Source organism: Leucopleurus acutus, assembly GCF_964270905.1.
Source record: "Leucopleurus acutus genome assembly, chromosome: 11".
NCBI lineage: Eukaryota > Metazoa > Chordata > Mammalia > Artiodactyla > Delphinidae > Leucopleurus > Leucopleurus acutus.
The window spans coordinates 7,506,807-7,530,214 of record NC_139152.1 but is presented as its reverse complement, the minus strand read 5'-3'; the positions used below and the strand labels follow the sequence as shown (position 1 = coordinate 7,530,214).

Here is a 23,408-nt window from a genome sequence, read left to right as displayed (position 1 = left end):
TGTATTTTCTCCATTCTATTGCCAAGATTTTGGATCATCTTTACTATCATTATTCTGAATTCTTTTTCAGGTAGACCACCTATTTCCTCTTCATTTGTTTGGACTGGTGGGTTTTTACCTTGCTCCTTCATCTACTGTGTATTTCTCTGTCTTCTCATTTTGCTTAACTTACTGTGTTTTAGGTCTCCTTTTTGCAGGCTGCAGGTTCGTATTTCCCATTTTTTGTGGTGTCTGCCCCCAGTGGGTAAGGTTGTTTCAGTGGATTATGTAGGCTTCCTGGTGGAGGGAACTGGTGCCTGTGTTCTGGTGGATGAGGCTGGATCTTGCCTTTCTGGTGGGCAGGACCACATCCGGTGGTGTGTTTTAGGGTGTCTGCAATCTTATTCTGATTTTAGGCAGCCTCTCTGCTAATGGGTGGGGTTGTGTTCCTGTCTTGCTAGTTCTTTGGCATAGGGTGTCCAACCTTGCAGCTTGCTGGTCGTTGAGCAGAGCTGGGTCTTAGTGTTGAGATGGAGATCTCTGGGAGAGCTTTCACCGTTTGATATTACGTGGAGCTGGGAAATCTCTGGTGGACCATGTCCTGAACTCAGCTCTCCCACCTCATAGGCACAGGCCTGACTCCTGGCTGGAGCACCAAGGGCCTGTCCTCCACACGGCTCAGATGAAAAGGGAGAAAAAGAAGAAAGAAAGAAAAAAGTAATAAAATAAATTAAAGTTATTAAAATAAATAAAATATCATTAAAAATTATAATCATGGAAGAAAGAAAGAAGAGAGCAACCAAACCAATAAAGAAATCCGCCACTGATAACAAGCACTAAAAACTATACTAAAAACAAACAAAAGAGACAGAAAGCAGAACCCTAGGACAAATGGTAAAAGTAAAGCTATACAGATAAAATCACACAAAGAAGCACACACACACTCACAGAAAGAGAAAAAGGGAAAAGCAATGTATGTCTGTACACAAAGAAAAAGGAGGAGAGCAACCAGATCAATAAACAGATCTACCAGTGATAATAAGCTCTAGATGCTAAACTGAGGTAAGCGTAAAACCAGAAACAGATTAGATGCAGGAAGCAAACCCCAAGTCTACAGTTGCTCCCAAAGTCCACTGCCTCTATTCTGGGATGATTCTTTGTCTAGTCAAGTATTCCAGAGATGCAGGTACATCAAGTTGATTGTGGAGTTTTAATCCACTGCTCCTGAGGCTTCTGGGAGAAAATTTCCCTTTCTCTTCTTTGTTTGCACAGCTCCTGGGGTTCAGCTTTGGATTAGGACCCACCTCTGCGTGTAGGTCACCTGAAGGCGTCTGTTCTTTGCTCAGATAGGACGGAGTTAAAGTAGCAGCTGATTCGGGGGCTCTGGCTCACTCAGGCCGGGGGGAGGGAGGGGTACGGAATGCGGGGCAAGCCTGCGGCGGCAGAGGCCAGTGTGATGTTGCACCAGCCTGAGGTGCACCGTGTTTTCTCCCGGGGAAGTTGTCCCTGGATCCCGGGGCCCTGGCAGTGGCGGGCTGCGCAGGCTCCCCAGAAGGGGGGTGTGGATAGTGACCTGTGCTCGCACACAGGCTTCTTGGTGGCGGCAGCAGCAGCCTTAGCGTCTCATGCCCGTCTCCGGTGTCTGCGCTGATAGCTGCGTCTCACACCCATCTCTGGAGCTTGTTTAGGCGGTGCTCTGAATGCCCTCTCCTCACGCACCCCGAAACAATGGTCTCTTGCCTTTTAGGAAGGTCCAGACTTTTTCCTGTACTCCCGCCCGGCTAGCTGTGGCGCACTAACCCCCTTCAGGCTGTGTTTACGCAGCCAACCCCAGTCCTCTCCCTGGAATCTGACTTCCGAAGCCCGAGCCTCAGCTCCCAGCCCCGCCCGTCCCGGCGGGTGAGCAGACAAGCCTCTCGGGCTGGTGAGTGCCGGTCGGCACCGATCCTCTGTGCGGGAATCTCTCCGCTTTGCCCTCCGCACTCCTGTTGCTGCGCTCTCCTCCGCGGCTCCGAAGCTTCCCCTGCCCACCCCCCCCCCCCCGTCTCCACCACTGAAGGGGCTTCCTAGTGTGTGGAAACCTTTCCTCCTTCACAGCTCCCTCCCAGAGGTGCAGGTCCTATCCCTATTCTTTTGTCTCTGTTTATTCTTTTTTCTTTTGCCCTACCCAGGTACATGGGGAGTTTCTTGCCTTTTGGGAAGTCTGAGGTCTTCTGCTTGCATTCGATAGGTGTTCTGTAGGAGTTGTTCCACATGTAGATATATTTCTGATGTATCTGTGGGGAAGAAGGTGATCTCCATGCCTTACTCCTCCGCCATCTTGAAGTTCTCTCCTTTATTGGAGTATAATTGCTTTACAATGGTGTGTTAGTTGCTGCTGTATAACAAAGTGAATCAGTTATACATATACATATGTTCCCATATCTCCTCCCTCTTGAGTCTCCCTCCCACCCTCCCTATCCCACCCCTCTAGGTGGTCACAGAGCACCAAGCTGATCTCCCTGTGCTATGCAGCTGCTTCCCACTAGCTATCTATTTTACATTTGGTAGTGTATATATGTCCATGCCACTCTCTTACTTCATCCAGCTTACTAAAACAGATTTTTAAAAGAGTTTCAAATCTCTCTTTTCCCCTGTGACCTCCTGGGAGTTTTATCTTCTCAGAAATGACCTAGGTGTCTCTCTTTCTGGCTTTTCAGACAAAATAAGACTTCAGGAAGGAACCACTAATTGTTCTGGACGTGTGGAGGTCTGGCACGGAGGTTCCTGGGGCACAGTATGTGATGACTCCTGGGACCTTGACGATGCTCAGGTGGTGTGTCAACAGCTGGGCTGTGGCTTAGCTTTGGAGGCAGGAAAAGAGGCGGCGTTTGGCCAGGGGACGGGGCCCATATGGCTCAATGAAGTGAAGTGCAAGGGGAATGAGTCCTCCCTGTGGGATTGTCCTGCCCTGTCCTGGGGCCACAGTGACTGTGGCCACAAGGAGGACGCTTCTGTGAAGTGCTCAGGTGAGTGCAGGGAGTCTGGACTGAGCTTGGAATCTCTGGCAACAAAGAGAGGGTGGGCCGTGAAGTGCATCATGGAAGGCCTGGAAGGACCAACCCAGGGATCTAGTGGGGAAAGAATCATGTATGTTTCAGTCTGAAGAATGATGAAAACATGTGTTGTTATACATTGGCCTTCACCGAGGACAAGCACATAACTTACACGTATCCGTGTGCAGAGAGACGAAGAACTAGGCACCTCTAGTTTTGGGTGGGAAGGAGTAATTTTCTTGGTTGAGGGGCTAAAGCCTCAGACAGGAAACAGACGTAGTGGTTCCATATGTTACTCCCAGAACTGAGTCTCTCCTCTTTTCTCCTACAGAAATTGCAAAGAATGAAGGATCACTAAATGCCACAGGTATCCAAGGGGATTATGAGCATGGGGCTAATTGTCTGCACTGTTCAGAATCCCTCTTATTAAGATGCTTTGGGTCAGAAGTTCTGAGGGTTTGAAATATACTTCAGCAATCCTGTATCTGACTTAAGAGAGGGATAGTAACTGGTGACCCAGGTCGTTTAGCTACGACGTCATTACCTCTTGTGATGTTTACCTGTGCCCAGGTCGCTCATCCGTTGTTGCATTTGGGATCCTTGGGGTCATTCTGTTCGCCTCTCTCACCGTACTCCTCTTGTGGATTCAGAAGCGAAGACAGAGACAGCGGCTTACAGGTCTGAGCCACATTATGTTGTCTCTAACGTTTCTATGGGATAAGAAGTTTCTTGGGATAATCAAACCAAAAAAAAATGAGATTCAGGTATCAAATGGCCAGAAAGAAGAAACCTAGTAGAGATCTAAGCAGTTTCCCAAAAGAGGGAACAAGAATTCAGAGAAGACAAGGGGCACTGCTTGTACTGATGATTGCTATACATTATCCACGTGTATAATTGGGACATTATAGAATTGATAGTTTAGAATGAGTATGCTTGTACGGTTCAGGATGACCCCTTTATTGCCCAAACATTTATTTGCTCCTACTATATACTTATTACTAATTTCACTGTCCCATCAAGAAATGTGCTAGGTTCTGAAGATGGTTCAGACTCAGATAATCAAGTGTTTTTGTCTTCGTGGAATTTCCAGTCTAGTGGAAGAGATATATATGTAAACAAATAAATTGCAATGTATTATTGTACAGTATTACGAATAAGGAGCAAAGAGGCACAGAGAATAATTTACTGAAAGGGGAAGGAGAGTATTGGAGGCTTCTAGGAGGTTTTGAGACAAATTTTGAAGACAGAGATCAAAGAACTGGGTAAAGTGCATTCCAGGGAAAGAGAAAAAAATGTACAAGTGTAGAGAAGCTTAAAGGATGGAACGTTTATTGTTTTGGGGGGAAGTAAAAGTTGAGTTCAAGGAGAGAAGCTCCTGATAAGGTTGAAGAAGAGGGAGGAAACAAGTAACGAAGTTCTGTGTTGCCCAGTAAGAAGGTTAATAGTCATTAAAGAGTATAGTGTAGGGGAGCGAAGTAGGCAGGCAGGCTCTTACAAAGTTCTGTTTGGCAATGGGATGTCTGAGGGGTTGAAAGAAAACCACGTTACTGACAAGGATAGGATTCTGAAATTGTTGAGACGAAAGATGAAAAGGACTTTATAGTGAGAGTGAAAGGGAAAGGATAACTGTTATAAAGATGCTAGATAAATCTCCAGTGAATTACAGAAGACTGCTGGCTGCCTTGGGGGAAGAAACTGGTTGTTATAAGATGGCAACTGGAGACCCGGTTTAGCCTCACCCTATTACATTTGAGTTTGTGGCATCGTGAGGGTAAAGCTTGGTAGTAGAATGGAATGGAAACAAGACTAGGGCATGGGTCACGATTAGCTGTGTTTGCACTGCTGGGAAAAAGCACACATAGGGAAGGAAAGTTTTATTATGGCCCTCTGATCCCTAAACTACAACCTCTGTTGCCAGTTTCCTCAAGAGGAGAGAATTCTGTCCACCAAATTCAATACCGGGAGATGAATTCTTGCCTGAAGGCAGATGATCTGGACCTACAGTATTCCTCAGGTCTGTGAGTTCTTTGAGGGTCTGTAGCCCTGGGGTTCAGACCAGTAGCTGCAGTTGAAGCTGAGGCATTCTACTTTACATAGTAGTGGAAAGAAATCTCAGACATAATAGGAAGTCTGTGATGTACAAAAGGAAGAAAAGCAGGAATGAACTAAAAATTATTCTTAGAGAACATAAAAACTGTAGTCAAGAGGAGACCTCTGGCTAAGAGGTCCATGATTATTTCTGACAGAGGAACCATGTGGTAGAATATTATGACTTGGACCTCTTTTTATTAAAACAGAAATTAATCGTCTAAAAGTTAAACGTTTCATATCTCTTTCATAGTTTCTTCCATTCCCACTCCCTGCTACTTTCCTTTCTCTAACATATTTATTATATTTTTCTAAAAGTTTAAACTTTCTATATCTTCATCCCATCAGAAGCCATCCCTATGCACAGGACTAGCCTTATTTCCCATTACATAATAAGTCTTTCTTTGTCCTCTGACTTCTATTTAGCACCAATTCTACCTCTAGGAAGCGTAACTCTCCTGGGTTGTAAGAAATATCACAATAGCCACTTCCTCTATGAAGGCTCAGTGCCTTCTCAATAGTCCTTACCTTCTGAGAGGGACCTGCCTCACTTCTTCAATCCAAGGGATTTGGCATTTGCCAAAACTAACGCAGGGAAATATATATAAGGCGTAGGAAAGACTTTCTGTGCCTCTTAAATCACACTGTTTGTCTTCCTAATTGTGAACATTGTTTTGTTTTGTTTTTAACGTCTTTATTGGAGTACAGTTGCTTTACAATCGTGTGTTAGTTTCTGCTGTATAACAAAGTGAATCAGCTATACATATATATATATATATCCCCATATCTCCTCCCTCTTGCGTCTCCCTCCCACCCTCCCTATCCCACCCCTCTAGGTGGTCACAAAGAGCTTCTAAGGCACTTGAGGGGAGGTCTGATTTATTTCCCAGTAATTATTTTCTTCTTTTCAGAAAATTCCAATGAGTAGGATGGTTTTAATGATGCTGGACTAATTTCTGTGTCTAAATCTCTTCCTATTTCTGGATGAAAGAAGGAGACCACTCTGAGGTACAATGAAAAGGAAAATGAGAATTATAACCCAGTGAGGTGGGTGAGAAGAACTTATTCATCATTGTTCAAAACAGATTCCTTTTGAGAATTGAGAACACCTCTGGTATTAAAAAGAAAGAAAGAATGTATATACACATGTATTTCCATATATATGTTTATGTTTGTATGTATGTCCATACTCAGAATATGCAACAACTTTTTATAAATATGACTCTTGTCCATCCCTTAGTTACATATATTTTAAGCAATAGCAATTGTACATCATGTTGCTAAGGAGAAGCTGGGTAAGTAAATATAAATAACTTTTCTGAAGATATAATGAGTCATTTCAGAAAAGAGATAAGACATATCTACAGTTGCATAATGCCTGGGGTAAAGATAGTATGAGATACTATAGGAGTACAGAAAGCTTGACAGTTTGGAGACAGTTTGGAGAGATTGTGAAGATGTGATGTTCAAGATAAACATCACATGACTGAAAGATAGACCATTCTAGGGAAAGGACATAGCATGTACAAAATGTGGCATAGAAGAGAATCACACCTTTGGGGAACAGTTTTTCATTCAAAAATATATTATGTTAAAAAAAATATTGAACATATTGGTGATGACAGGTGGTGTCCTGAGCACTGAAGATACAGATATAAAAGGTGCTATTGACAGTGACATGATTGTTGAATGAAAGATCTCACAGTCTTTGTGTGGGAGTGTGGAGAGGCTATGTGGAGGGAGGGGAGTGACGAGAAGCTAGGTGGGGAAGGCTGGGTAAAGCCCAATGACAAATGGTCTTATCTGTTGTATTTCATGTTCATACTTTATTTTAGGGACTGTTGGGGAGATGGTGGGCTTTGGAAGATAAAGCTGGGGCAAGATAGGATCAGATTTGCATTTTATGATTTGCTTTCATGAGAAACGTGTAACAAAAAAAGTGAATAAGGCAAAAAATTTAAGTTATACATCAAAAATAAAAGATGGTGAAATGAGTTAGTAGGTACATCTTCTATTTTTTTTAATTAATTAATTTATTATTTATTTTTGGTTGCACTGGGTCTTTGTTGCTGCGCGCAGGCTTTCTCTAGCTGCAGTGAGCGGGGGCTACTCTTCATTGTGGTGAGCAGGCTTCTCACTGCGGTGTCTTCTCTCGTTGCCGAGCACGGGCTCTAGGTGCACGGGCTTCAGTAGTTGTGGCACACGGGCTCAGTAGTTGTGGCTCTCGGGCTCTAGCGTGCAGGCTCAGTAGTTGTGGCACACGGGCTTTCTTGCTCCACAGCATGTGGGATCTTCCTGGACCAAGGCTCGAACCCATGTCCCCTGCATTGGCAGGTGGGTTCTTAACCAACTGTGCCACCAGGGAAGCCCCACATTTTCTATTTTTTAAAGTGATTTTGGGAGGACTACACATTTGGAAATGATATATGGCAAAAGTATGGGGTTTTTTGTAGGGATATTTTACATGACATATGAGAAATACAGATTGAGACAGAAAAAATTTGGAATTCTTAAAAGTATACAAATGTAAAGTGTAATATATTTATATACACATAGAGCTGTTATAAATTGTATACAGGATAAAGTGTTAATATATGTATACAAAACATATATAGTATTATTATATATATATATATACATAAAACCAATTGTTAAGACAAAGACAACATCTAATAAATAATTGGGCAAAGTTATGAAAAACGGTTCGCAAAAAATGAATTTTAAATGACTACTAAATATTTTTAAAATGCTCAGGTTCACAGTATGTCTGGGAAATTCAAATTATGATTAACAATGAGATATTGCTTTATATAAATCAGACAAACAAAAATTTAAAACAGCACCAATATTTCTTGTTGGTGGGAATACAGAGAAAAATGTAATTTCAAACATTGCTGTTGGAAATGAGAAGTGTGGTGGCCTTTGGAGAAAGCAATTTGAAAACTTCTATTAATTTTTTAAAAAAATACTTCACAGATCCTTTGATCCAATAATTCTACCCCTAAAAATTTCTTCCTTACAGATAAAGCTATTAGTATGTAAGAACAAATATACAAGGGTTCCTTTTTGCAGCCTTGTTAGTACTGCCCAAAAGCTGGAAACAAAATGAATGCCAATCAGTGGGGTAGTGGCTGGAAAAATTATAGTGCAGCCAACTAAAAAAGGAAAAATCATGCACAAAATTTAATATGATTCCAATTTTGTGTTCATGTTATTGAATACAATTAAACATAATATTTACATCTATAAAATTATCCTGTGTATACATGTAAAGAAACATTAAAAAATTCTAACAGATTGTAAACTAAGGACTGTGAATGACTTTTTAAAAAAGTTTTATTGGAGTATAGTTGCTTTACAATGTTATGTTAGTTTCTACTGTACAGCAAAGTGAATCAGCTATACATATACATATATCCCCTCTTTTTTGTATTTCCTTCCCATTTAGGTCACCACAGAGCATTGAGTAGTTTTGATTGATAATCTCAACTATATGAATATTATTCTGATGTAATAAATGATGATTAAACTACCTTTTCCTTAAAGAGTAATCACTACTGAGCCACTGCTTCAGAATCACATGGGGGTGCTTTTAAACATGGCATTTCTCCACTGTAGTTCTCTGGAATAGAAAGAATTCTTACGCACACTGAAGTTTGAAAAGCTTTGCATTTAAGTTTTCTGTTCAGGAAAGTAGTATGATTTTTAATATATGTGAGTGAGAGAGCGTGTGTGTGTGTGTGTGTGTGTGTGTGTGTGTGTGTGTGTGTGAGAGAGAGAGAAAGAGAGAGAAAGAGACCGAGGGACAGATGTAATGTAATACATTATATTACATTATAATGTAATTCTTCTAGCATGTGCGTATGAAGAGAAAAGTAACACTTTTTCTATTTATGTCTTTAGTTCAGCATTTAAGATGAAGACCTGGACTATTGAATGAGCAAGAATCTACCTGTATACTGAAGATTACAGTACAGTCCTTTGTCTCCCAGTATTCCAAAGACCGCTGATGAATTTCTAAAAATTAAATTGGTGAATGTGACTACTAAAAATTGTATGCAAGACTTTCAAGGGTATTAAAAGGAATACCCTTTTAATAAATAAATAAAAAGGAATATTGCTGATTTGAATTTGTCTTCACTTCTTGTTCTTGATTTTATGAATTTCTGAATGGGCTTTCTGACTTTTTAGGATTTTATAAATATGTATTTTTATTTGACAGTGTTTTCATTTGCATGTATCTTTTTCTAGTTTGGTTTAAATAATAATTTTCTTCTTATTACCAAATCAAACTTATTTTTCCTATATTTTAATGAAGGGAAAGTTAATGATTTTTGAAGGTTTTATTAATAACGTACAGTTATCTGTACAACGCATAACGCTCTTGGGTTCTTTCATTTCTTTCTGTCACTGTAACTCTGATCACTGACAAAAAATGCACAGCAGAGCCTGCTAAGGGTACAAAGACTCAATGGCTCACTTCCTCGTTTCTTAGGGCAGCATAACTAAAGCTGAAATGAATGCATAAATTATGTCTTTTCTATATAAATATATGCTTTTACAGTAAAAGTTTATATTTTACTAAAAATCACTTATCCATGTAACATATTAATATAAAGAAAGGTTAACATTTAAAGAAAGATATATAATAATTCAAGACTGTCTAGAGTTTATTGACTTGTTAAATATCCAAGTGTTAGATGCAACTCGATTTCTAATCCTTTCTTAGTATTTGAGTACTGCAGGCACCCTTTTCTAGCACTTAGGGCTTCAAAGCAACTATCATGTAGAAACATGACATTTGTCTCATTTCCCTTTTCTTTTGCACCTCTCGTCAATTTCAAAGACAGATCTTCCTCGACTTACAATGGGGTTACCTCCTGATAAACCCGTGGTAAATTGAAACTATCCTAAATCGAAATGTTTTTAATACTCTTAACCTCCCGAACAAGATAGCTTAGCCTAGCCTACCTTAAATGGGCTCAGAACGCTTACATTAGCCTACAGTTGGGCAAAATCATCTAATACAAAGCTTATTTTGTAATGTTGACTATCTCACATAATTCATTGAATGCTGCACTGAGAACGAAAAATAGAATTGTCGTCTGGGTGCAGAATGGTTGTTCGCCCTCGTGACGGTGTGACTGATAGGGAGCTGTGTCTCGCTGCCACCACTGCCCAGCATCACGAGAGTATCCAGCAGCACGTCACTAGCCTGGGAAGAGATCAAAATTCAAAACTAGAAGTACAGTTTCTACTAAACGTGTATTGCTCTGTCTCACCTCTACACGTGCTTGGGTCCTTTTATCCTTAATCCTATTTCAAAATCAAATTTATAAGGACTGACTGGAAAAGATTCAGCATCACCTTTCCTTTTACTGTTTAGCATGTAATGTGAGGATTTCATCCCCGAGTCAGCTGAAAGCAACTTCTAATAGAAAGAGGAACATCACAGAAATAGACAAAAAAGAGCAACATTTCCACCTACAGGAACTAATGAGCGCTCAGAATGAAACGTAAGTTTGATATATGTTCTCCCCAGAGAGAAAGCTTAGAGGCTTAGCTGAGAGGAAGGGGGGGGTCCCATGCAGAACACGAGGGGGCTGTCCCACTGGGACCACATTTGTGTATGATGTCTCAAACTATCTAGTGCATGGACTGTGGACCTGACTAGAGCTGCCAGCTTACGGGCAGAAAAACCCAAAGGTGAGGGGTAGCAAATACTCACCTGGCCTTCCTAGATGGCCCATCTTTATAATACTGTCATCTTTATCCTTATATACAGCACAGAGAATATCTGTATCTGAGCAGCTAAGATAAAGTTCTCTGGGTCAGAGACAAATATCTGGAAACTCTTTCACAGATCCTCAGATTCTATAGGGTTTCCCATATCCTTATACCTAGGCATTAACCTCAGCTCAGTTAGGGCCCCAAATACTTCCTCATGCTCACAGGTATACCAGGAATGGACTTCCTAACCCAGTCCTGACCTGTGTCCCCCAGGTATTTCTATCATACATGAAAGTGAGATTTTTAAGAACTCTTAGCCCAGGGTCATTGAAAAGTCTCTAAAGCCCAGAGAGGAGGAATTGTTTCCCTAGACCATGTAGTAAGGAACATATTTTTCAGTACCTCACATGTTAATGGAACCCCTCCCTTCCATATCTGTATATATATATTTTCTAGGCTCCACATTGAGATAATGTGTTCATTAACCTCACTGAAAAGGGGGGGAAATGAGAAAAATACATTGAAAAGGATGGTCATTGCAGATAGGACATATAGCCAAAGGCCACATTTAAGGGTACACTGGTGCCTGATTCAGACTCACCCATGAAGATGCAAATAAGCATAAAGAAATTCTCTGCCCCAGTTCTGTCACCTTCTGAGTTATCAGGATGATGAAGCCACAGAAACAATGGGATTAATGAATGTCTCAGTTGAATTAGCCAGGCCTGATCCTATATATATCATAAAGGAAACGTTTAGTAAAGTCAGATAGCTTCATTTCTATGAAAGCCTCAGTGGTCCCTTAACTCCAGCACATCCTCCTCCTCCAAAATAGCCCTTTCCTCCTTATGCAGAACTCTGTTCAAATATTTTTATCCTTTTTCATATAAAGTCTGTTTATTTCTCCTTGTATGAACATCAGGGGAAGATAGCATTTTAATAATCATGAGTGAGATATTTTTAAAGTATATAAATATTTGCCTTTCCATTTAAAAATGATGTTTGAAGCTTTAAGATTAATGACTCAAAATACTAATATAAGTAGCTAAAGGAGTAATATGTGGGTTTGTTGATTTTAAATGATATATGAAGATCACAGGGAAAGACATTAATAGTACAATGGAACCATCCATTTTTTATTTCTATATTGAGCATTATTTTATCAAGGGAGTGACAACTGAGGGGTTTCTGGAAGTTTTAGTCCGTAGCATCCTTAGCATAAGAAACAACTCCTTTTGACTTCGGAAATTTTTTATACAAATATAAGGGAAGTAACCAACCACTGTCCATGAAGAAAACTATCTATTCAAGACTATCTTGAATTTCAGTTTAGGTCCCAGAGATTGGGTAACAATGTGTATTTTTAAATAAATAGATTAGGCATATTCCTTGCCAGGGAGCATCTTTGAAGAGCGATGGTTTCCTGGGCAGGAAATTAAGGCTAGAATGTTGGTGCCTCACACATGAAGATAGGTAAGTTGAAGTAAGCAAGATTTGGAGGAAATGAATGAAAAACTATTGTGATGGTAGTATACTTTTAGAAAGCTAAGAGGATGGTTTCCATTCTTGGAATTAATTTCTAAAAGAATGAACTCTTAGAATAGTACGTGACCAGTGTTTAACCCTCCTGACCCAGCACCCTGAAGAATCCCCGTGAAGAAAAGAAACAGAAGTAGCTAGAGGAGTCCTGTGGTGTGATCACTAGGTTTTCTGCTGAAGGTAAACAAGAGTGCTCCCCTTTGCACTACATAGGCAACAGAGCTGCATTTCCTATTATCAGTTCCTCACTGTTTCTGTCTCCTTTTATGCTCTAAATGGCGGGGGCTGGAAGACTTACAATTTCCCACAATCACTTGCAGGAAGAAGCTGAGGTAAATTCCACCAATGATAGGTTCTCCTATTTAAGGGAGATTTAGTTTTGCAGGGGCCTTTGCACTTGCCTGAAAATTGCTAGCCTTGGTGTTGGTGCATCCTTCAGAAGTGGTTTCCTGGGGTATTTGAAACTTTCTGATGAGGATTTTGTAAGAACTTGATTTCCTGTAGGAAACCACTTCCTGCTTTAAATACCTACAGGGCTTTTGTTTGATGCCTGATTTTAGAACCCCAGGTCTCCTTGAATTCACTTGAATTTAGAAAAAGTACATTTCAGGAGCAGGACAATCAGGCTTTAGAGTTGTATCCTCTCACCCCAGAGTAGTGAAAGATGAAGAATAAAACGACATTTACAAGGAATTTGTTGGGCAGGTAGACCAATGAGAGAGAGACAGACAGACAGACAGACAGAGACAGAGAGAGACAGAGTAAAAGGAATTATACTCGGGGGGGTTGGGGAAAAAAAATTATACTCAATAAGAAATAATCAGAAACTTAAGAAACAAAACTACAAAAGAAATGCACAAGCCTAGAGATGAAGAAAACAAAAACTTTTGATACAATCAAGCTATTAAGAAAAATCAATAAAATTTAATAAATAACATATTTAAAAAAGAACAATAAAAATAAAATGGAAAAAAAAAAAGAAGAAATGTGCCCCCAGAAACCACAGGAGCACCTATGAAGAGAAAAATAATATACAAACATAGGAAGTGACACACACCCGCAAAGAAACAGGTGCAGACAGAAAAGACCAACATCCCACAGACATTTTGAATATCACCTTAATAGACATCCACACAGTTTTACAAACACCAAAATGAATTGTGATTTCAACAGCTCTTTATCACAAATTATTATAATTATTAGACAATGAAGGGACTTTCCCAGACTATTTTAACTTCCCACTCAATGTGGAAATTCCTCACCTAACAGTTCTGAAAGGTTGCACCGGATTTTTCTTTAATATTTCTACTGACAGTTTGTTTCACCTCAGAACAATCTATTTCATGTCTCCAGTCCAGGTATCTCTCTCCTCTTCTCCCCTCCTCTCCTCTATCCTCCCCTCCTTCCCTTCCCCCAACTCCTTCTTTCTCTGTCTCCCTCCCCCTCCTCCTCTTTCTTCTCCTGTCCATCCTTCCCCCCGCCGCGCCGCCCCCTTCGCTTCCTCCGTGTCTCTCTCTCCCTGTCTTTCTCTTTCCGCCTCCCTCTCTCCCCACCCTCCTCCAGTTCCTTATATGCTTCTCCAACTAGAGATTCCAAGTGGATGCCTTAAAGACCCATCTGGATGAACGTACTACACTTGGTCAAGAGAGGTGAACAGAGGTAAACAGGTAAACATGATAGGTAAAGCTGAGGGAGAATTATATCTAGGAACTTACATGAAAAGAAAACCTGATGTGGGAGAGGAGCGATAAAAATTAGTTTCACTTGATAATAAAGAAGAAATGTTTGGGGGCCATGAAGCTTTGGGTAGAAAAAGAAAACTATAGAAATTCCTTCTCTGGGCATCTGTCTCTGTGAAACCATGTTCCATTCCAAGATGGGAGAGAAGCATGGCGCTGATATAAGAAAACAGCACAATGTGGACAGAACATTTCAGAATGTTCAGATGAGTTTGCTACATGATCATCTTAGATGGAGAGAGAAAAGTCTCAGCTATGGTCCTGGATTAAGTGACCGCTTAGTCTTATAAGGACCATGAGTTTTTCTTCCCCTGCAAGAATGACTATATATGTTGCTTTAGGAGAATAAGATAATGTAAGTCACTTGCCTAGGATTTCACCTGGAAATAGGAAATTCTCTTGAGATTTAAGTTGAGTAAAAACAGTTGAGTGTAAGAAGCTATCAGTTCAACAAAAAATTCCTGGTAGCACAGAACTTTTCTGAGAGCCTCAAAATATTTATTATCTTTTTTTCCAGTATAAACACAGATAATGAGGGTCTCAGAAGACCTCCCCCATCTGAGATAAGATGTCACAGGACTCCTTGCAGGCTTAGCCACTCTCAAACTGATGGCCCAGGGGCACAGATCTCAGCCTCAGAATCCCTGGGCTCTCTTGCTACCCTCACGAATAGTGGGGGATCTTCTCTCATCTCATCTTCCTGCCCTCCAAGAACTTCTGTCCTTGGTGACTCCAGGGGACAGCCTGAAACAAGAAGAAAAGTGTTGGATTCTACCTGTGACCCAGAAGAATGACAACACTCATTTTAGAGGGCAGGAATAACGGAAGAGATGCAGACTGTGAAAATTTCTGTACGTCATGAGACACTCAGAACCATCCTGTCACGACAGGACTTTATGACTCTTAGCCCATAGTCTGGGGAAAACTTGTAACAAGAGATTACTATTTCTCAAGGTGAATATACAAGAAATGGGAAGGAGGAAATCACAGCTCCAAAACAGTCAGTCCTCAGTGACAGACCAACCTTTTCTTTGTGACTTGTCCTGACTTCTGAAATATCTATGCAGATAATCCCAAACTTTATAATGCTTGTTATATAAGGGAGTTGCTACATGAGCTATAAAAAAAGTCAGTCTTCACCAGAAGGCTTACAACTTTTCACCTTACACAGAAAAAAGAAAACAACAGCTTTCTAATCTGCTACTTAAAAAATATTATGGGGCTTCCCTGGTGGCGCAGTGGTTGAGAGTCCGCCTGCCGATGCAGGGGACACGGGTTCGTGCCCCGGTCCGGGAAGATCCCATATGCCACGGAGCGGCTGGGCCCGTGAGCCATGGCCGCTGAGCCTGCGCGTCCGGAGCCTGTGCTCCGCAATGAGAGAGGCCACAACAGTGAGAGGCCCGCGTACCACAAAAAAAAAATATTATGGCTGAAGCTCTCGTGCTTCTATCTCTAAGGTCCTATGAGTTTCTAAAGAAATCTGGATTAATGTTCTCCCCCATCTAACCCAAGAAACTATATATCTGTAAGGAAGGTCAATCTAGTATATTAGGGGCAACGGCCCTCGTAATGTAAGAAATGTCACAAAATGTTCATATTCTGGCATTTCACCAGACACTCTATACTTTGGTTCACATGCAGAATTAGTGCAAAAATCGTTTGACCGTGCATGGAACTAATATTCAAGTTTGAGAAATATGGTCATAGAAACACCGCATCAGTGACTGAGAACAGGGGTGGAAGGAAGGTAACCACAGAAACCGAGATCTAGCCAGCCTCTGTAAGGACACAGAAATGCCTTGAAAGGGGCAAAGTCGATGTATGAGAGAGATAGGAACCCACTCAGATTTTCTACTCTCAGAAAGGATAGCTGTACTCTCTCCTTGGTCACTTAGAGAGGCCTAGGTGACAAACCTGTACCCCTCCACGAAGGAGATACCCACTTCACTCATTGCTGGAAAAGGAACAGTTTCAGACAAAGCCACTAATTTGACTTCTTTGAAATCATCACTTGGGGAATTGTGTTCTGACTTCGGACTCTAAGGCAGACAAGGGTCTCAAGGACAGTGGCAGAAGTGAAGTGCAACGTGAAATAGGGAAATGGAGACATTTATACAGATGATTGTGAGTTACAGTGACTTCATGCGAAGTTTGGGGCAATTGACTTAAACTTTTCCAACTACAACAATAAAGTATATATTCTCATTTATATAATGGCAGTGTTGGGTTAGACGCTCTGGTTGCTTACAATTAAAACCATGTTCTACTTCATTTTACCTCAGAGAAACCCTGTAAAATAACCTTTTACAGACCAGGCATTTTAATTTTGTGAGAGGGAAACCTGGTCAGACTATCTGTAGGACATCTGACGTTCATATTGAAGGAGTGACAGGGTTGATTCAGAGAACCGAAGGAGTCCTCTCCCAGTGATGTCACAAGGGAGCCATAGAACAGCACGAAGAAGGAACTGCCCTTACCTGGAGAGGCAAGTCACCTGACATACAAAATCTGCAGGAATTAGGCCCAACAGGTGGTCAGAATGTCCCCTAGAAAAATGGACTTTCAGCCTCCCCAGGGTGTTTGTATGATGATCTATCCCATCACTTATTCCTATCACAATGACAACTTTATAACAAGTGCCTGGAGAAGAGGCACTTTTTCACTGTCTAGCATGAAAAAAAAAAAAAAAAGGTAGCTTAATCACTGAGTCACTCGAGAGAGAGAACCTTGATAAGAAGAGGAACATCACAAGTATAGACAGGTGAGAAAGAGAAACCTTTCCACATACAGGAGTCCCTAAATCATAAACCTATGTTTATTATGAAGGTAATGAGGAGTTAATGAGAGCTCAGAAGCAGACATCTGCTTGAAAAGTGTTCTCGCTAGAGAGAAGACTCAGAAGTCTTAGGCTAAACAGAACACGAGGGGGATGTCTCACTGAGCCCAGATTTGAGTTTGGGATTCTCGGATATCGAGCACGTGAACTGTGGGAGTAACTACAGAGCTGTCAGCTTGTGGCCATATGAACCCAAAGGTGAAGGGCAAAGAATACACACCTGGTCTTCCCAGATGATCCATCTTTATGCCATTGTTTTCTTTATACTTATGGACAGCATTATGCAGAGAATACCTGCGTCGGAGCGACACTAAGACAAAGCACACTGGGTCACAGGCCATCTGGAAACTCCGTGTGCCCCCAGGCCCCACAGGGTTCCTTAGATCCTTAAGCCTGGGCACTACGCAGGCTCAGACAGGGCCCCTGGTACTTCCTCATACTCCACAGCCACACCAGGAATGGACTTCTTAGCCCAGTCCTGACCCGTGTTACCCAAGTACTTCTATCGCATATAAGATTATAATTCTAAGACCTTTAGCCCTGGGTCATTGAGACCTTGGGGATCAGAGAAGAGTAGACATTTTTTCCTCGTGTTCCTCGCATTATAACATATTATATATAACATATATCATATAATATACATATATAATATAACATATATAACATATTATATATAACATATGTTATATATTATATAAAATATAACATGTAATAATAACACCTTCTCCTCGCTCCATACACACGTTCCCTCATTATGGTTGGCCTGTGTCCTACAGCCCACCATGGTACTTACATTTCTTTACATGTTGGTCTATCTCAAATAAAAAGGAAGAAAACATGACAAAGAGAAAAAATACAAAGAGCATAGCAAACAAGGCATAGAGCCAAGGAACACCATTTGGGAATAAACTGGCCCCTGGTACAACTTCTGCCATGGAGGTCTGAGGACGCGGAATTCTCTGCCCAGCTCTCTCACCTCCTAGGTGACAAGGCTGATGAAGTCACAGCTTCCGGCACAATAGGACTCATGAAGGTCTGGATGGGGATTGGCCAAGCCTCGTCCTATAACTGCCAGATAGAAACAAGTAATCTCAGGGAGCTTCACTTCCACCACAGCTCTACTGAACCCAAAATATTAGACAATCAGATTAGCTTGGCCAAGGTCAAACAGCTTGTGAGCAGCTGGTGTGGCACTGAAAGCTGGCCTGCTGAGTCCCAGCTCCAGGCCCTTTCCGGTGCCCACAGTGCTGCCTGCCTTGCTGCCTGCCTGGGCCTGTGTTCCAGCCTGGCACGGATCTCAACTCCTCATTCTCTCACTCACCCATGCCCAGCTCATTTGTCACCCAGCCCTTCTGTTGCTAGTTTGCATTTTTTCATTCTTTCAAGGAGAACTGCTTCTCTCTCTTCTGGGTCTGGGGTCAGGGCTCTCCTAGGGCTGGTAGTGAGAGGCGGCAGGCCTGCTAGCTGGCCGTTCAGTGGTTACTTCCACTGCTGGGGCCCATACTTGGATACCTCAGCACTGACCCCCCGTGCTGCCTTCACCCTGTGCCTCCCTAGCCTCAAGGCCACCCCTAAGTAGAGGACTCACTCTCCTCTGCTTAGCTGGGCAGTAGGGGCTGCTGGGATGGCAACAGTAGACCTAAGAGTTAGAGGAGCCTGGGTCTCCCGTCTCTGCACTCCCAGGAGAGCCCGTCTCTTTCCCTAAAGCTTCCTGATTTAGGGCTCTCTGTGAAGGCCCAAAACGTACTGTGAGCTCCAGCCCCAGGGCCTCTGAGGGTCGATTTTACTACACATATTCAGAATGTCCCTCTCACTGCATCGGAACCATATCCATTCACAAAATGAAGAAACTATTTCCCTAGACTTCACAGCCAGTCTTACTCAGCAGAACAATGTCTAAATTGAAAAACCAAAAAAAGGACAGATTTTCCCCGCCACAGGGAACACTGTCCCACCACCACTCCCCCGTACACACAATGATCTCAATTCCTGGTCTGAACTCAACCTTCTCTAAGGTGACTGACCAGTGCAGACCCACTGACAAGATGCTAATGTGGTTCCACAGTCTTTGCCAGCTCCCAAGACTTCTTATGTACCATGTCCAGGAGCCCTCATGCCTCATCTCCACCTGCATGAGTGTGTGTTTCCTCTCAAGGTCCACAAACCCCCTATTTCTCAACCAGAACAGCCAAGAGAAATCTCTGATACCAGAACACTGCCTAAGAACAAAAAAATGTGCCCAGTGCAGGACTGGATAAGAAATATGAGGTCTAAATACTGCTTCTCGTCCAACTGAGGAAATAAAATCCCAGGTGGAAAAGGCAAGGGTCATTATGGACTGGACCATCGGGGAATACTTTATGGAACATTAGAGAAGAAAAATAACCTTGAAGCAAATGCAACTGAAAGGAAATTATCTGTTGAGAATCAGAATGACTTCCTGATTCTAAGGGATGTAAACAGGAAGTGAAGATGCCTATGTGCCTTTATTGGCTTTATTTTTGGCTGAGTCTCAGATATTAAAATTCTCTAAGTTTTTTTTTAACTTATCAAGGTAAGAACTAATGTTTAAAAGCTGAAACAAAGAAAAAGTGTCCAGACTATTTTATTCTTATCTTTGCTAATAACTACACTGTAATAAAATCTACATGATTGTGTTGTTTTGTTTTGTGTTGACATCTTCACACAGAAAGGTTCACGTTTTTGGGTTAAAACAACACTCGTTGGCTCCAGCACATCTTTCTCCTCCTAATAAAGCTCTTTCCTCCTTATGCAGAACTCTGTTCAATTTTCTATTCTTTTTCATATAAAGTCTGTTTATAACCCCTTGTGTAGGAAAAAATCAGGAAAAATGCAATTTAAATAATCCTAAGTGAGGAGGCTTTAAAAAAGCAATATAGCATTTGCCTTTATTCTTTTAACAAACCGGGGATTTTAAATCTGGAGTTTCATTTAATGATTCAAAATATAAATATAAGTAATTAAGGAGAACAAAGAACAAATAAGAACAAAGAACAAATACAGGAACAAAGAAGTTAAAGTAGTACAGGAAATGGTATAGGACATATATGCACTACCAAATGTAAAATCAATAGCTAGTGGGATGCAGCCACAGAGCACACGGAGATCAGCTCGGTGCTTTGTGACCACCTAGAAGGATGGGATAGGGAGGGTGGGAGGGAGGGAGACACAAGAGGGAAGAGATATAGGGATATATGTATATGTATAGCTGATTCACTTTGTTATAAAGCAGAAACTAACACACCATTGTAAAGCAATTATACTCCAATAAAGATGTTAAAAAATAATAAAAGATATTGGCGCAGTGGTTGAGAGTCCACCTGCCGATGCAGGGGACACGGGTTCGTGCCCCCGTCCAGGAGGATCCCACATGCCGCGGAGCGGCTGGGCCCGTGAGCCATGGCCGCTGAGCCTGCGCGTCCGGACCGCAACGGGAGAGGCCACAACAGTGAGAGGCCCGCGTACCGCAAAAAAAAAAAAAAATAATAATAATAAATAAAAAGGTTTTAAAAAAATAGAATCTCTTTATATTTTATTTTCTTTAGAATTTTTTTCCAGATTTGTTGAGATATAATTAACATATAGCATTGTGTAAATGTAAGGTATACAACATAATGCTTTGACACATGTACATAATTTGAAATGATTACAATAAGTTTAGTAAAGGCTTCCACCACCTCACACAGTTACCTTTTCTTCCTTCTTGTGTTGAGAACATTTAAGATCTAGTGTGTAAGGGCAACTTTCAAGTACATAATATAGTATTGTTAACTATAGACACCATGTTGACATTAAATTCCCAGAACTTATTCATCTTATAGCTGGGGGTTTGTACCCTTTCACCACCATTTCTCCATTCTTCCACTCCCCCAGCCCCTGGGAACCATCATTAACTCTATTTTTAAGAGTTTAACTTGTTTTAGATTCCACAAATAAGAGATATCATAAAGTAGTTGTCTTTCTCTGTCTGGCTTATTTCAATTACCATAATGCCCTCAAGGTCCTTTCATGTTGTCACAAATGGCGGGATTTCCATCTTTTTTGTGTCTGAATTATATTCCATTATATACATGTACATTCCATTCTCTTTATCCATTCACCTGTTGATGAACACTTTAATTGTAGTTTCCATATCTTGGCCATTGTGAATAATGCTGCAATGAACATAGGAGTGAAGACATCTCTTTGAGATACTGATTTCATTTCCTTTGGATATACACCCAGAAGCTGGATTGCTGAATCATATGGTGTTTCTATTTTTAATTTTTTGAGGAACCTCCATACTCTTTCCATAATGGCTGCATCAATGTGCATTCCGACCAACAGTGCACAAGGGCTCCCTTTTCTTCTCAGCCTCACTAAAACTTGTTGTCTCTTGTCTTTTTGATGATAGCCACTCTAACAGGTGTGAGGTGATGTCTCATTGTGGTTTTGATTTGAATCTCCCTGATGATTAATGATAGTATTTTTTCATGTATTGGGTTGGCCAAAAAGTTCATTTGGGTTTTTGTAACGTATTATGGAAAAACCCAGACGAACATTTTGCCAACCTAACACCTCTTGGCCAGTTGTATGTCTTCTTTGGAAAAATGACAATTCAACTCCTTTGCCCATTTTTTAATTGGATTTTTTTTTGGCTATTAAATTGTACGAGTTTTTAGTATAATTTAGATTCTAACCCCTTATCAGATAGATGATTTGCAAATATTTTCTCCCACTCCATAGGTTGCCTTTTCATTTTGTAGACTGTTGTGCAGAAACACTTTAGTGTTATATAGTTCACTTGTTTATTTTTGCTTTTTGTTGCTTGTGCATTTAGTGTCACAGCCAAAAACTGGTGTCAAGACCAGAGTCTATGAAGATTTTCACTATGTTTTCCTCAAGGATTTTTACAGTTTCAGGTCTTATATGTAAGCCTTTAATCCATTTGTAGTTAATTTTAGTATAAGGATATAATATAGGGGTCCTGTTTTATTCATTTGCTTGTGAATATCAAGTTTTACCAACAGCATTTATTGAAGAGAAAATTGCTTCCTAATTGAGTGTTCATGGCACCCTTGTCAAAAATTAGTTGGACACTTGTAAGAGAACAATTTCCAATAGAATGAACATAAATGACCCAACAATAGCATGCCAGTAGCTGTAGAAATTTGTAAGCCACTTAAAAAAAAATCATTTGTTGAAATCTACAAAATATACACATATTATACCCTATAACCCAGAATATTCCAAAGAGTATACTCCTAAGAAAAACTTTCATCAATTTTGGGTAATAGTGGCTGATATGAATATCTTTTTATATGTATTTCGGTAGATAAACTCATTTTTTCTTTCCTATTATATAGCTCTGACACCAGTTCTACTTATAATAGCAAAAAACTAGAAATAATTCAATGTCCAAAATGCAAATAAATAGCGATAAAGACTTGCATTAGAATACTAGATAGCAGTTTTTTTAAAAACTGCTACATGTAGTAACTTATTTGAATTTCACAGACATACTATTTTGTAAAAGAAGCCAGGCCAAAAGAAATTCTCACTGTTCAAACTGCTCAACCACAGGAAGAACTAATCTATGGTGATAAAAGGTCGGTACATATAGTGGTAGGCGGGGAAAGCAGGCATGAGAGTGCCTTCTCTGGCGTAGAAAATATTCTTTATCTAGCAAATACATATATGGGTATATAGTTATGTATCCGTTCTTTAGTTGTACACTTAACATTTGTGAAATTTACTCTATGCAAGTTTATAACTCCATAAAAAAGTAAAATTAATATTGTACTAGGCTTTTTAAATGAGCTGGGGATTTTTTCCCTCTATTTTCTGCTGCTTCTCTTTTTTAAATTTAGGGGGGAGTTGAGGAAGATGGCGGAAGAGTAAGACGCGGAGATCACCTTCTTCCCCACAGATACATCAGAAATACATCTACACGTGGAACTGCTCCTATAGAACACCTACTGAACGCTGGCAGAAGACCTCAGACCTCCCAAAAGGCAAGAAACTCCCCACGTACCTGGGTAGGGCAAAAGAAAAAAGGAAAAACAGAGACAAAAGAATAGGGACGGTACCTGCACCAGCGGGAGGGAGCTGTGAAGGAGGAAAGGTTTCCACACACTCGAAGCCCCTTCGCGGGCGGAGACTGCGGGTGACGGAGTCGGGGAGCTTCGGAGCCGCGGAGGACAGCACAGCAACAGGGGTGCGGAGGGCAGAGCAGAGAGATTCCCGCACAGAGGATCGAGGCTGACCAGCACTCACCAGCCCGAGAGGCTTGTCTGCTCCCCCGCCGGGGCGGGCGGGGCTGGGAGCTGAGGCTCGGGCTTCGGTCGGAGCGCAGGGAGAGGACTGGGGTTGGCTGCATGAACACAGCCTGCAGGGGGTTAGTGCACCACGGCTGGCCGGGAGGGAGTCCGGGGAAAAGTCTGGAGCTGCCGAAGAGGCAAG

General features: G+C 41.2%; 1 protein-coding gene and 1 long non-coding RNA gene across 6 annotated transcripts in view; one reads left to right on the top strand and one right to left on the bottom strand.

The window, feature by feature from the left end:
* Positions 1 to 9,443, top strand: part of CD163 (CD163 molecule) — a 34,985-nt gene extending 25,542 nt beyond the window's left edge. The window contains exons 12-17 of one of the 5 annotated variants that reach the window (XM_082849304.1): positions 2,679 to 2,987; positions 3,346 to 3,381; positions 3,585 to 3,692; positions 4,933 to 5,028; positions 6,097 to 6,176; positions 9,025 to 9,443. In XM_082849304.1, coding sequence (XP_082705430.1) covers positions 2,679 to 2,987; positions 3,346 to 3,381; positions 3,585 to 3,692; positions 4,933 to 5,028; positions 6,097 to 6,119 — 572 coding nt within the window. In that variant the 3' untranslated portion in view covers positions 6,120 to 6,176; positions 9,025 to 9,443. Of the gene's footprint in view, positions 1 to 2,678; positions 2,988 to 3,345; positions 3,382 to 3,584; positions 3,693 to 4,932; positions 5,029 to 6,013; positions 6,177 to 9,005 lie in introns of all 5 variants that reach the window. The other 4 variants (XM_082849302.1, XM_082849305.1, XM_082849303.1 and 1 more) reach the window with 4 other exon arrangements.
* A 5,042-nt stretch (positions 9,444 to 14,485) lies between these two features.
* On the bottom strand, positions 14,486 to 18,076 carry LOC309968183. The gene is made up of 3 exons (XR_014326562.1): positions 17,923 to 18,076; positions 17,167 to 17,256; positions 14,486 to 14,854 (listed from the first exon to the last, which is right to left on the bottom strand). It is a non-coding gene; the product is annotated as an uncharacterized lncRNA (long non-coding RNA).
* Between the last annotated feature and the right edge of the window lie 5,332 nt (positions 18,077 to 23,408).